This window comes from Alexandromys fortis, unplaced genomic scaffold (genome assembly GCF_014885135.2).
Source record: "Alexandromys fortis isolate MF-2015 unplaced genomic scaffold, M_Fortis_MF-2015_v1.1 scaffold_242, whole genome shotgun sequence".
NCBI classification, from domain to species: Eukaryota; Metazoa; Chordata; class Mammalia; order Rodentia; family Cricetidae; genus Alexandromys; species Alexandromys fortis.
In genome coordinates this window covers 638,879-647,507 of record NW_026068123.1, presented here as the reverse complement: position 1 = coordinate 647,507, position 8,629 = coordinate 638,879, and the positions used below count along the sequence as shown (strand labels likewise).

Below are 8,629 nucleotides of genomic sequence, written 5' to 3'. Positions count from 1 at the left end.
GGGGGGGGAGAGAGAGAGAGAGAGAGAGAGAGAGAAGCTGCCTTTCCGAGAGGAAAGATAGGTTCTATACATTGAGAAAAGCAAGCTCATGATAAGGTCTGAGAGAAGATCTGGTGCGGTCTCACCAGGCTATTAACCACGCCCACTTGCAGCCTTCCTTTGCAGGAACAACCCTGAAAAGGGTTTGACATTCCAGGTTACGTTAGGCTCATCTGTGAGCATGAGGACCGCTGTGCCTCCTACATACACGTGTGGGAACTGAGCTTGGGACCTCTAGAAAAGCAGCCAGCGATGGCTCTTACCCATGAGCCATCTTTCTGCCTCACCAGGACTGGTTTTTCTCATCCATGTTTTCAGGAGCACAGAGACAGACCGATTGGGGAATTCTTTCAGCAGAACTCAGCAAGGGGGCACCAGCAGAAGTGAGGTGACAGGTGGACAGGGGGCAGAATGACATATGGGATTCCTGAGTACTCAAGGGGACTAGACTGTTTCTAGACCACCCCGAGGCATCACGATTATGGAGGTGCAAGTCTTTTGCATAAAAGGCAGAGTGGGCACACTTGTTGTCCCAGCACTTACTAGTAGAAGGCAGAAGAGTCCAGAGTTCAATGTCAGCCTCACTGTACAGCAAGTTCCAGGCTAGCCTGAGCTATGGTGCCGCTGTTCCATTTGTGCTCAACCATTCCCTCCATCTGATTCTAGAACTTTTCTAGAGCAGTGGTTCTCAACCTTCCTATGCTGCGGCCCTTGAGTACAGTCTCTCATGTTGTGGTGACCCCAGCCATAACATTTTCATTCCTACTTCATTCTTACAATTTTGCTATTGTTATGGACTGTAAGGTAAATATATCTGGAGCTAGAGGTTTGGTGAGGGGGCACAACCCAGTTTGAGAACCGCTGTTCTGGACTCTGCACATTAGGCAATGACTCTGTTCACTCCACCCTCAGCTCCTGGCAACTGTGGAGACTCCTTTCTACACCAAGTTTACTTATTATTAGGGGGAGGTGTGTGGAGGTTTCAGGATTCAGTTCTCTTTTTCCACTTTGTGGGTTCCCAGGATCCAATCAGATCATCAGGCTTGACAGCCAGTGTCTTTACATGAAGAGCCATCTCCCCCACCCCAACTTTTGACAGGTATCATGTAGCCCATGCTGGCCTTAAACTAGCAGCATATTCATTTTTTTTTATTTTTATTTAGTGTTTTTGAGATACGGTTTCTCTATGTAACAGCCCTTGCTGTCCTGGGACTAGCTCTGTAGACTAGGCTGGCCATGAACTCACAGAGATCCACCTGCCTCTGCCTCCTAAGTCCTGGGATTAAAGTCAGGTGCCACTACTACCCGAAGGGTAATTAAATTTTTTTTAATGAACATACATTTCTCATAAATCAAGCACAAAAATAAATAGGGGCATCAAGATTGCTGAGCAGACAAAGATGCTTGTTGCCAAGCATACCTACCCGAGGTCAATCCCTCAGCCTCACGGCAGACAGCTGATCCCACAGGATTTCCTCTAACCTTTGCATATGCCCTACTGTATGTGTACCACACCCATACAAGAACTTGCATGCACAGAGTAAACAAAGGTTAATAAAAAGACCCACCTATAATATACTGGGTGAAGTGATAGCACACACCTATGGTCCCAGAACTCAAAAGGCTGATGAAAGAGGACTGTCATTTAAAGACCAACCTGGGCTGGACCCTGTCTCAAAGACACAGATCAAGGGTGATGTCACACACCCATAATTCCAGCATTTAGCAGGTAGAAGTAGAAGGACTAGGAGTTCAAAGCCAACCTTGGCTACATAGTGAGTTCAAGCTAGCCTGAACTACACAGGAAAACTAAGAGAAGGTGGGTAAGCATGTTAGCACAAGTTTTTTTGTTTGCTTGTTTTTGTTTTTTTGTAGACAGTGTTTCTCTCTGTAGCTTTGGAGCCTGTCCTGGAACTTGCTCTGTAGACCAGGCTGGCCTTGGTCCTCTTGCCTCTCTCAAGTGCTGGGATTAAAGGTGTGCGCCATCACTGCCCAGCTTGGCTCAAGCTTTTAATCCCTGTACTCAGAAAGCAGATCTCTACCTACAATCTAATCTATGTAGTAAATTCCAGAACAACCAGGGCTACATGTGAAACCCTGCTTAGAAAACAAAACAACCACAAAAGCCGAGAAAGGTCTGTTTAGAGCAGCTTTTGTGCTTAGTAGCAGATCCATGTGGATGAGGCAAGGCTGGGCTCCACAGGGGCAAGGGAGCTTTTTGTTTCATGTGTGTAGACATTTCTCAGCAGCTACCAGATCCAGAATAATCTAACGAATGCCTGTTTGTCTTTCTTCCAGCTAAAATAAAAAACTTACAGAAGCAGAGGTGAGACCCTCCAGGGCGGTCTTTGAGTACTTTGCTGGCGGGGCAGATGCTGGGCAGACTTTCATCCCCTACAGTACTTTCTGGTGGGAGGGCCGACAAATGCATGCATATGAATTATTTATTGAGCACTGCTGTGTACCAGCATGCTCTAAATCAAGGCTCACCACTTCCTCCCAGCAGTCCAGATGAACCCCACTTTCTAGATGTGAATACTGAGGCCTGGAGGTCAGTCACACAGGGCTACTCCAGCTCACTGCTGGCTGCCACATTATTGTCCCAGAAATCTAGATATTTGTGGTGGCATTCTTCGGGACTCTCACTGGGACTGTGCCATCCTAATAGTCAGAGAGCTGTCACTCGGTGTGATGACTGACAGTGCAGGTATTTGCTGGGCAGGGGATGAGCGAGTGGTAAGAGCAAGCCATAGCAGGTGTCTCTGGGGGATGTTCCTGAACAAGTGTCCTGTTTCACGGGGCATCCTTTCTTCTGAATCCCTTTGCAGAGAGCGGGAATCCTGCTGGGCTCAGATCAACTTCACTAATACAGGTCTGTTATGTCCTTCATATTCCCTGGTGTTTCCCTGGGTGAAGTAAGCTTCAATATCCTGTTGCTACTTGGACCCTTTCTGTGGCCTCTTGTTTTTGGGGCACAAACACTGTCCCCATTCTTTCTGCTGGGTTCCCACTTTCTGTTTCTGTCTCCAGCCTCTACACTGGCTCTCCGTCCCCCCCCCCCCCCCCCCCCCAACCTTCCCTCCCCCCCCCCCCCCCCCCCCCAGGAAACCCTCCCCGACCCCCCTCCGCCTGTGCCGTCTCTCAACACCACACATGCTATCAGCACACTGAAGAGATCAGCGTCTGTGTGTCCATCTACTTGTTTGTGATTTCTGTGTGTGGGAGCCAGCATGCCACAGTGCGTGTGAGGAGGTCAGAGGACGACTTGCAGGAGTCAATTCTTTCCTCCTACCAAGTGGGTCCTGGGTTGAATTCAAGTCAACAAACTTGGCTGCAGGTGCCTTTGCCTGCTGGCTCCCACCCACTTCTACAAAGTGAGATCTGTGTCTTTCCTCTCAATGTTCACAACTCACCCTGGGGTGGCTGGAAAGGAGCAAGAGAAGATACTGGAAGATGACCCTAACTCCTCCTGCAGGGTGGATTCTAGGTGTTGAGACCTTGGGACAGGAACAGATGGGTGCAGGGCAGTGGGCCTGACCTGTGCTGATCCTGCTTTCTGTTTCAGACATGTCCTTTGATAACTCTCTGTTTGCCATCTCCACGGTGAGTAGCTTTTTCTTGGTCAAGTTCCCTGATGACCCACCAGCTAAGAGGGAAGTGTTACTGGGAGTCCTCTGAAGCCCAGAGTTACAGAACTATGACTTTCCCATAAGCCTGGGGCTGGTTGTGGGAAACCAGGACTCACTGGATCATATAGTCACTGGATTGGGTTCAGCCCTCGAGGCTGGTGAAAGGAGGTCTGGTCACCCAGTGGTCTTTTCATGTTCCTTCATGGAGCCTCGTGATACTCTGATGTACTCTTGTCTCCTCCTAACAATAAGAAAAGCTTATTTTTTAAGTCTGTTTTTTTTAAGTCAGTTTATTTTTAAGTAGGCTTATACCTCTAATCCCAGCACTTGGAAGGTGGAGGCAGAAGGACTGGAAGATGCCTTGAGTTTGAGACAGACCTGGGCTACACAGTGAGGTACAGGGCAACCTGGGCTAGAGTCCCAGCCCCCCCCCCACTTTATTTTGTGTGTGTGGGGGGGGGTGCCACAGTGTACATGAAGAATTCAGAGGTCAGCTTGATGGACATGGTTCTCTCCTACTGTGTGAGCTCCAGGAATCAAATTCAGGTTATAAGGTTTGACTGAAAGTGCTTGAGCTGCTGAGCCAACTTGCCACCTGAGCCCCTTCTTAAACCAAACAATGAGAAGGGCAAAGTGGCGCCTTTAATCCTAGCACTCAGGAGACAGAGACAGGAGGATCCCTGAGTTTGAGGCCAGCCTGGTCTACAGAGTGAGTTCTAGGACAACTAGGGCTACACAGAGAAACCCTGTTTCAAAAAGCCAACAAAACAAAACAATGTAACAAAAGCTGGAGAAGCAGCCGCATTGGTAGAATGAGGGCCTAGTATGTTTGAAGCAGGGGCTCCATACCACAGTGTACAAAAAGAAAGAGGTGGGGAAGGAGTGGGGAGAGAGAGGTTTTCAGGGACCTGTTACATCTGTTGTGGCTCTAGGTCTTAACAACTCCTGAACTGTGCAGATAAACCTAGGAGGCAGGGCATGGTGGCCAATGCACCCAATGATATAATTCTAACACTGCAAATAATTCCAACACTTGGGAGGCTGAGGCAGGTCGACTGCTTCAGGTGTGTCTCAGCCTGGGCAGCCAGGACCATCCAGCCCCTAAGGCTTTTGTATTGTTGCTAGGTTTGGCTGGACAATTTCCAGACAGGTTAGTCACAAACTCGCCATGTCGCTGAGGGTGCAGCTGAACACCTGGTCATCTTACACCTAGTGCTGTGATCACAGGTGTGCCCACTGTACCCGCTTATGAGGTGCTGGGATGGACACAGGGCTTCCTGCTTACCAAGCAATACTCTGCCATATCAGTCACATGTTTCACTTGCTTTTATTTGAGACACTGTCTCAATATGTAGTCATTCCCCCCACCATCCCAGGGCTGTATACAACACTGTAACACAACACACACACACACACACACACACACACACACACACACACACACACACACACACACACATCTTGGGCTAGACGTTGAGACCAAAAATCTCAAGTCCTATTTCCTGCTTTTCTTGATTTGCCTACTCTCATATGAACAATATATTTCTCCTTTTAACTGGCTAGTTCCACTTCACATAGTAACCTTAGGTTCATCCCATTTTTTTTTTTCTTTAGACAGGGTTTCTCTGTAGCTTTGGTGCCTGTCTCGGAACTAGCTCTTTTAGATCAGGCTGGCCTCGAACGCCCAGAGATCTACCTGCCTCTGCCTCCCAAGTGCTGGGATTAAAGGCGTGCGCCACCACCGCCCGGTCATGCCATGTTTTTAATTTTTATTTTTTAAATGGTGTGTTGCCTGTATTCATGCCTGTGTGAGAGTTGGATCCTGGGGTTACAGACAGTTGTGGGCTGCCATGTGGGTGCTGGAAATTGAACTCGGATCCTCTGGAAGAGCAATCTGTGCTTTTAACTACTGAGCCATCTCTCCAGCCCTTGAACCCACATTGTTAAGTGTGTCTAAATTTTCTTCATTTTCAAAGCTGAATACCATTCCAGAGTACTATATACCACATTCTGATGATTCATGTTTATTGATGGACACCTGGAAGGCTCCCACCTTTTGACTTTTGTGAACACCGTTGCTGTGAACATGGGTATGCAAATACCTCAGTTCTTGCTTTTGGTTTTACTTTTTTCTTTCCATCCTTTCTTTTTCAGAAAGGGTCTCATTATGTAGCCCTGGCTGACCTGGAACTGTAAACCTAGTTCTAGGGGATCCAAAGCTGCACCCACAAGCTGCACCTACACAGATGCAAGCAAATACATGTCCAGGAATAGTAAACAAACTCTCCTAAGAAGAAAGCTTTGATGTTGGTAGAAATGATGACAAAGAAGCTGCCAGGTGCCTGGTGTTCACTGCCCCTCTCAGGGCCTGACATGTAACAGTGTGGAGTCCGACGTAGAGAAAGGGTCACCATTTTATTGGTTTTTCTTTTACTTTTTTACATTATTGGTATTTTGCCGGTATGTATGTTTGTGTGAGGGCTTCAGAAGCCCTGGAACTGTTCCTGTTACAGTTGTGAACCACCATGTGGGTGTTGGGAATTGACCCTGGGTCCTCTGGAAGAGCACCTGAGGCAGGGAGATCTCTTTAAATTAGAGGCCGGCCTGGTCTACAGAGAGAGTTTCAGAATAGTCATGGCTACACAGAGGGACCCTGTCTCAAAAAAAAAAAAAACCCTAAAAAACAAAACACCCCCCCCCCAAAAAAAAAGGCAAGAGAGGATCTCACTGTTTAGCCCTGGTTGGCCTGGAACTCACTATGTAGCCCAGGCTGGCTACAGAGACCTGCCTGCTCCTGTCGTGCGCCACCACCGCCCGGCCCCTGCTGTGTTTTTAAAATTTTTCTTTTTTAAAAAACAAAGACCCTGTAGCTAGACAGGGATTTTACTGGGGTTAGGGAGGTCCAAAGCTCTGAGGGCTTCAGTTCTTGAAAGGTTTTAGGGGAGCCCTGATATAGGGTAAGTACAAATGTGAGCTGGCTTATCAGGTGCCAGCCATTTCAGGTACCTTTCTTTTTCAGGCCCACAATGCCCCTAGGAGATGGATCCCATTACTAAACTAAAGCATAGGAGAGTTGTCACTCAAGTGAGGCCAGGCTGCTAGAGAGTGACAGGAATGGAGTCAGAGCCTAGGCCTCTGGTCCTCCTTCCTCAGCAGAGAGAAGGCTGTAGGGGCAGAGCCACTGAAGGCTGGGATACGGGGAGGTGTGAGGGGCGAAGAGTTGAGAGGGTACCTGAGAACTTGGAATAGGGGAATTCCTATACCTCATACCCCAAATCACTCAGTATTTTTTCTTCCATGGACAAAGAAAATGACTCAGGAAAACATGATGTCAACCCTGGATGCACATCCTCGCAACTCAGGTCCTCAAGACAGGCCCTCCTCTACTTCATCCTCTCCGGAGCTCCCTGAGTTCAGCACTTTCCGGGCCTGCCAATGAAGCAGAGGAACGAGGACCCCTTTATCCAGTTCCCCTAGTCCCACTGCCAACAGCTGCAGAAGCTGGACATCTGTCCAGAGAAGGGGACTGCTGGTGTGACCTTCCTTACAGAAGACAAGAAAAATAGGGTATCAGCCTAGAGGCGGGATGGAAAGCCAGAGCTCCTTTGCAGATTCTCTGGATTGGCCAGATCACCAGAGATGTGCTGCCATTTCATCTGGACATCCAGCTGGGCATAAGAGACATTTTGTACCTCCTTTCCTGGGCTTCCCCAGCTGCACTTGACTTTCAGACTGGGTGTTTATGGGGGGGTGTTTTCTGTTGTTGTAGGGTCTCACTGTGTATCCCTGTCGGTCCTGGAACGCACTCTGTAGACCAGACTGGTCCTCAAACTCACAGAGATCCACCTGCCTCTGTCGAGTGCTGATATTAAAGGTGCATACCACCATGCCCGACTTTGGGGTGTTTGCTGTTGTTTTGGAGACAGGATTTCTCTGTGTAGCCCTGGCTGTCCTAGAACTCACTCAGCAGACCAGACTGCCTGCTTCTGCCTCCCAAATGCTAGGATTAAAGGCTTGCACCACTCAGTCTGACAGTGTGTATGTTTTTTAGTGACAGAATTTCACTTTGTACCTCTGGCTGGCCTTGAGATCACATCATCCTGGTTCTGCCTGAAATTATGGGCTTGCACCATTGGGGAGTGGGGCTTGGGAAGGGGCTGGGTGGTTTTTGAGTCCTGCTGGCAAGGCTCCTGTTAAAGTAATCCTAAAGCCTCAGGTAATCAATAAATTTGGGACTGCATGGCTTGGGGGTGTGGGGTGGGGAAAGAGATGAATTGGCCACGCTGGAGGTACCACACCACTGAACTTCAGCTAATGTCGGGTAAGAGAAATGTTTGGAGGTGCAGAAGAGAATGGAGCATGCGGAGACCAGGAAAGAGGGAACAAAAGGGTCTTAAAGGACCAGGAGTAAATCAGAGGTCCCAAAAGGCCCACCAAAAAGTGAACAGCAGATGAGTCTGTTGAACACAATGGCTAGTCATACTGGAGGACTTGAGAGTTCACTGGGGAGAAGGAGAGGTCCTGGTGGAGAAGCTGAAGAACTTCCTCAAAGACTCAAAGTTCAATGCCAAGGTCTGACCGGCTCAAAGTGCTTTTCTAGTAGGGCAGCGTGGGGCGGAGCCACAGCTGGGGGCGAGCCTGCCCCTGTGACCACAGGGCCTTTCCCTACCAGTGATAAGAGAACGGGGCGGAGCGCCCCGCTAAGACACAGGGGGCGGAGGCTTGGCCGGGGGGTGTGGCCGAGCGCCTAGTTTGGAAATCATCCTCCTAATTTCTCAGGCCCAGGAGCGGTCCTTAACGGGGACTTACGCTTCTGCTCCGCCCTCAGAGCGCCTGGAGTTCACTGCTAACCGCGGCCCTTAGGGGGCGGAGCCAGCCCTCCGGGGGGCGTATCCCAGCCGCCGAGCGCCTACTCATCCCCAGGCGTGGTCATCCGCTGGACACCGGCCTAGAGGCGGAGC

At 49.3% G+C, this 8,629-nt stretch overlaps 1 protein-coding gene across 2 annotated transcripts in view; it reads left to right on the top strand.

The window, feature by feature from the left end:
- Positions 1-7,697, top strand: part of CUNH19orf38 (chromosome unknown C19orf38 homolog) — an 18,021-nt gene extending 10,324 nt beyond the window's left edge. For both annotated transcript variants that reach the window (XM_050125437.1, XM_050125436.1), the window contains 4 exons: positions 2,338-2,365; positions 2,868-2,911; positions 3,605-3,642; positions 6,976-7,697. In XM_050125437.1, the coding sequence (XP_049981394.1) occupies positions 2,338-2,365; positions 2,868-2,911; positions 3,605-3,642; positions 6,976-7,107 (242 nt within the window). In that variant the 3' untranslated portion in view covers positions 7,108-7,697. The remainder of the gene's footprint in view (positions 1-2,337; positions 2,366-2,867; positions 2,912-3,604; positions 3,643-6,975) is intronic.
- Positions 7,698-8,629: the final 932 nt, after the last annotated feature.